The 5,653-nt window shown below is 41.1% G+C and overlaps 1 protein-coding gene across 4 annotated transcripts in view; it reads right to left on the bottom strand.

The window, feature by feature from the left end:
- Window positions 1-5,292, bottom strand: part of ano2b (anoctamin 2b) — a 106,172-nt gene extending 100,880 nt beyond the window's left edge. For 3 of the 4 annotated variants that reach the window (XM_032505736.1, XM_032505735.1, XM_032505734.1), the window contains exon 1: window positions 4,913-5,292. In XM_032505736.1, the coding sequence (XP_032361627.1) occupies window positions 4,913-4,949 (37 nt within the window). In that variant the 5' untranslated portion in view covers window positions 4,950-5,292. The remainder of the gene's footprint in view (window positions 1-4,912) is intronic. The other variant, XM_032505737.1, reaches the window with a different exon arrangement.
- Between the last annotated feature and the right edge of the window lie 361 nt (window positions 5,293-5,653).

Below are 5,653 nucleotides of genomic sequence, written 5' to 3'. Positions count from 1 at the left end.
AATACAAAAACACATCCACATCAATCCCACACATACTTGAAATAAGTAATTATAAATTGATGAAATGGTGAAATGCAATAACTAAGGCCCTATTTTTGCTTTGACACAGCTGCAGCCATCACCAGGGTTAAAATTTTCTGGTCGATTTTAGTATCAATCGATTCGTCTTCTTATTGGCTAAACAGGTAGGCTGGTTTCATAACATAACTAGTTTTAACTGGAAGGAATAGATGTCAATCTTTCCCACGTTGGTCCTCCCTGAATTCTGCCACATTATTGGCTTCTATTAGGGCTATCTTGGGTTACACTAGAGGGATTGGCTTATATCACCTGTCAATCGAATGCTTAGACGTCAGAGAATCCGCCGATGTGCTCAGTAACAGTGTAGCAGCCCCGGGGAAGAAGAGGGAAGCAATCAAAACCCACAAACGATAAACTGTTTACCTTTGTTTCCGTTGAAACTCGGCCAGAAACTACAAGATTGTGAGGGGACCAGCTTGTTTTGGATAAAATGGCTTGGCTATTCTAATTCCTTGGATTGTTGGCGATGTAGGAAAAAAAGGTTTTGGGCGATCTTTCACCGCTGTGAAAAAAGACACGAGGGAAAAGGAATGAATGCACACTCAACTTTAGACACTAGCGGCGCAGTATCTTTCTGTATTTCTTTACTTCATAACATTATTATAACTATGCTTTGTGGAATCATGAGACTTTAAGCTTTTAAATGGTGTGCTGCATGAGCGTGTTTATGAAGATTTAATGCCTGCAATTTATGAAAACGTATGAGTGGAGAAAACATTTTCTCTTAAGTGGAGATAAACGGTCCCGTCAGCGGGACGGTGTCGCTAGACAGGATATCTTAATTTGTACTTGTTACTCATTGCATCTGTAGTTCATAAAACTTTTGCAATGCTTGATTTAGCATTTTTAGTATAGTTTTGTTCAAAGATTGCATTTATGGTCTGTTATTATATATATAAACATTTCCTTGCACAATGTGCTCCAGCAGACTTTGCTGTTGGAAAAAAAAAAAATAGTATTTAAATTTCTGTCAGTAACACTAAACATCAAACCTTATAGAACATTCCTTGACAGAAGGCTTTTCATTTCATTCGTTTCCCCCTCACAAGCTTCTGATCACATGAGAGTTCAGATATAGCATATGTTTTTGATGTGCTGTGTTTAACCCTCGTGTTGTCTTCCCACCTACCTGCAAATGTATGTTTTTCTAAGTCAAAAGTTCAAATGAAAAACCTTTTATCAACATTCTGGTTGTCTTTGGACCCTTTTGTGTCTTTTCCTCAATGTTTTTGTCTTTTTTTTAACGTTTGTCACCTTTTTCTGAGCTTTTTGAAATGTTTCTATTTTAAGAAATAAACAATTACAAACAATACACTGAGACGAAGAATGCGTCCCAGGGCCAAAAAAAAAAAGAAAAAAAAGAAAAAATAATAATTAAACAGAGGAAAGACGACAGAACACACGCAGAAACAGACACACAAAACAGATATACATAAACAGACACACACGCAGACAGACACAAGGCAAGGGACCAAACACCTGCGCAAGTTAGGAGGATCTTTAAGAAATATTGAAATTACAAATGGGTCTTAAAATATCTAATTTTTATTTTCCGAACAAATTCCTTCTATAGATTACTGCTTATACTACCTTTAGTCATACACATGTCTTCTGGAGACTTTGTATCCCCTTTGTGTGTGCCAACCTTTCTCAAAAAGACGCTTGATATGATATCAAGACCTTTTGGGATTCCACACAGCCCCTGTTTCTCCATAGATAACCACTCTTTCTATAACAGTAATTGCTAATGGTGGAGACAAAGGCCATCCTTCAAAGAGCAGCTAATGGGCAGCAGCACGGCACAAAGACTCAATGCTGATGCTTTTATCACTTGTTGTCTCAGCTCTGGCTCACTGATTGTATGGAAGCCTCTGGCAGGACGCAGCTGAATACATTTTTAACCCTGTCTTAATTGGGTTTTCTTGTTATTACCATCTTGAACAAACTAAAATACTTGTGCATTATGCAAGCTGGAAAGACTTCCCGCATTTTGAAGTTATGCACAAGATCTGCAATGCCCGTTGCACGAAGCATTACCGGAGCATTTTGTTGTGCTGAAGACTTTTGTCCTAATTATTAAAGTCACACTCCTTTTTGTTACTTGGATATTTGATATTTACTGTGCAGAATGATGTGATTGCAGAGTATGACACTAGACAGCTGTTTTCACATTAATCTTCTGAAGTTTCTCTATTAGAGCTATGGAACTGGTTCTCCCAGATGTGTAGGTTTCATGCACATGCACGAGGATGCACACAAACTCATGTGGGTGATGCAATAAACAATCTTGTTTCATCATATTTCACTGATTGTGTACAGGGGGCCGTGATGCACGAAAAACACAGCAATGCTCCGACAATGACGGGGAAGAAAAAGACAGCTAGCGAGGCAACGTTTAAAAATCGGCTTTGTAAATGTGTTCCGAGGAAGGAAATGCATTCATCCACAGGTGGAAATTAGCAATTGTTGCTATAACCTGGCCCGGGACATATTCTCTTGTATTACAAGTTTAATGTTTATGTGTGCATTGTCCCTGTTTCAAATTAATACATTTTCATTCCATTCCATAGGGCACATTAAAACTGAATTTAACAAGTGTTCTTACAAGCAGCATTTCATGACATGAGAGCTAGTTGGAAGACAATCATGGACCATAATTAGACTGCGCTTCCCTAAAAACAACCACATTAGTTGTTTCTTCAAGCAGTAATTACGACTTATATTTCACTTTATAGTGACTCTGCCCTCTAGTGGCCATAGTAGATATGACGGGAGCAAAGAAGGAAGTAACGTTATGAAATATAAGTGCGACAAATATCTGCATAAAGAGATAGGTTGGGGTGGATGGGTCAAGCAAATACAGGACTTTCACCCAGGAGACTGGGGATTGAGTCCTGTTTGAAAAAGAAAAAAAATTAATTAACTTTATAGAGCTATGTCACGTTCTCTGGATGTAAAGTGGCGTGTGATTTTAATCCCATCACATTCTTTCCTAAACTTAACTAACAAGTGTTGGTGCCCAAGAAGTTTTTGCGCTTCAACTTAATCGAGCGGCGACCATTTCACAATGTTAACGATGTATTCATATTTCCTGCCACCGCTAGCGCTGCTAATTTATGAAAAAACAACCTAAATTGTCACATGGTTTTAGGGGACTTGTTGTCCAAAGTACAACTTGTGTGTGTGTGGAAACCTGAACTGAAGTGCACATAAACTGAAAATGTCTAGTAGGTAAAGTTCTTGTTACATCCCTATGAACCAGAGAGTAACCATTGGACCATGGGAGACGCTTGTAACTAAATAATCAGTAGCCTTTGTATTAATAATACAGAAACAGAAACTGTGCAGCAAAGCTGCGCAGCAGGTGAAAACCAAAACAAAAAAGCGGGCTTGCCACACTCAGGCAGAGGCCCACCTACAAAGAGACAAGACCATAACATTAGTAAATGGAAACTACATTTCAAACAAAACCCAAGTACAAGATAAACACCCTCCTTTTCAGGACAAAGGAGTAAAACCTCCCGCCACATGCTGTGGTCAGCACAGCCTGCTGCCAGCCAGCACAACAAAAGCATGGAGAATAGAGAGTTCAGTGGCAGGTTCTCCTGCCTCAATTATCCCGGGAGCTGGGAAAACACAGGTGTGCTCTGAGTGAACAAAGCTGTGCTCACTCAGCAAACACAGGTGTGCAGCAGTCAACCTGGAGAAGAGAGGAGAGGCCCTCGCTGCACACGCAACAGACAAAATACAAATCCCCATGTAACACTTCTGAAATGTAAAAAGATATTTCCATAGAGGTTTTCTTTAATGACGAAGATGAACACATCTTAACAATTTTTAACAAGGTAAATGTTTCTGTTTTCTGGAAAAAGAATCATATCAGGCACAAATTGTTATTCCAAGAATAGCATTTTTATAAATGTCTGGAGGGGGTCTCTAACTTTCCATACAACAGCACTGATGGAACTTTCCACAGGTTCTATTCTGGGTAAACACACAAAGTAGAAGCCTGGCTTGGGCGCATTGTGTGCAACAGTTGGGACGTCATTATTGGCTATCAATCGGCCATCTCCCATCAAAGAGACAATATAATAATGACTGTGGAACATGTAACCTCCAAGAGGCTCAATAGTAAATACTGACATCCCAGAGCTGCCAAATCATTCCCCTGCTGCAGTCAATATCGTCTGCTCGCATTGTGCCAAAATGTTTCCCCTGGAGCAGCCCAATAAAATGTTTATGCACTACAAGCGTACAAGTTTCTCCATTCTGAAGGCAGATTTTCAGTTTTTAGGATGCACCATTGAGCCTCTGCCTTTCAGAGTTTATGAGGATGTTAGCTTAGCACTGTTGCTGTTCCAAATAAACCAAACGGGTCATCTGAAATCAGCCGTAACTGCTAACCCAGATTACTGCCCTGCTTAAGATTTACGGCAAGGGAGCACTTGTCTAAAATAAAATCATCCTTAAAAACGGATTCATTCTGTTTAAATGTGGCAAATAGTTCCTCCAAGAGACAAGCTGAGAGGAACACGGGGACTAAATTAGCACCGAGGGGTCTGAATGAATGATTAAATTAAACTACAGCAGCTTCATATGCAACTGTATACCCTGCCTGTCGTAAAGAGATGCCCCACACGGCCTGCCGACACAAACAAACACACACACACACACACTGGGGGGAAATGGGAAGGGACAATAGGTGGTTACTCTACGGTGGTCCTGTCTAGTGTGTCCTTTTTGTTGGGTGAGGATACAGGAGGGACAGGCAGGACAGGCCACACAATAGGAGAATCCTGCTGGGTTTCCTATAGGTTACTGTGTCACTCACCTGCACAGGTAGAGGAGGGGGATCTGCAGAGAGCCATTTCACATCAACTCTGAGTGACTCCAGCTGAGTGGCAGGCCTGGTTTGCTTTGAGTTCAGTCAGTCAGCCATGCTGGTTTGCTGTCCACAGCAGGTGAAAGCAACAACAGCAACACTCTGACTCAGTGGAGCAATCCTCAGCTCAGCAGAGGCTTAGCTCTGCCGGGATAATATGCTCCTCCAAATGGCTGACTGGCTATAGCAGAAACTCCACAACTCAGCTTATTGTGTACACTCCCTTAATACACTGCGCACCGGGGCTTGTGGGTAACAGACCGGCTGGCTGATTGGGTGTTCAGCAAACCACACAGAGACAGGCAGAGATTACTGGGTGCTCTAATGTGCATTAATTACTCTGCCTTCTGTTTAGATTCAGCTGCTAACATGTGGGGTCTTAAGGGTACGTCTAAGAGGAATCTCTATGCAAATTAGAGTTATACAATGGCGGGTTTCACCCAAGAAAGTAAGATAATGACTGTTGACATGAGGCACACGTTACTTATGGACTTTCGGTCTTCAGTGACAGGTTCAAGTGCAGCCTCATCAAGATAATAACAAAGTCAAGCTGTTTGCAGCTGAACATTATGGCAGAAAATCTAAATTAAAGGTGCTCTAAGCGATGTTGGGTGACATTATTTCTTGTTGACGTTCAAGGTATCTTCAACCAAAACAAGACTAGCTTGCCCCTCCCTCCTCCTCATCCCG

Source organism: Etheostoma spectabile, chromosome 23, assembly GCF_008692095.1.
Source record: "Etheostoma spectabile isolate EspeVRDwgs_2016 chromosome 23, UIUC_Espe_1.0, whole genome shotgun sequence".
NCBI lineage: Eukaryota > Metazoa > Chordata > Actinopteri > Perciformes > Percidae > Etheostoma > Etheostoma spectabile.
The sequence above is the reverse complement of the archived record's forward strand: the minus strand, read 5'-3'. Positions and strand labels throughout refer to the sequence as shown.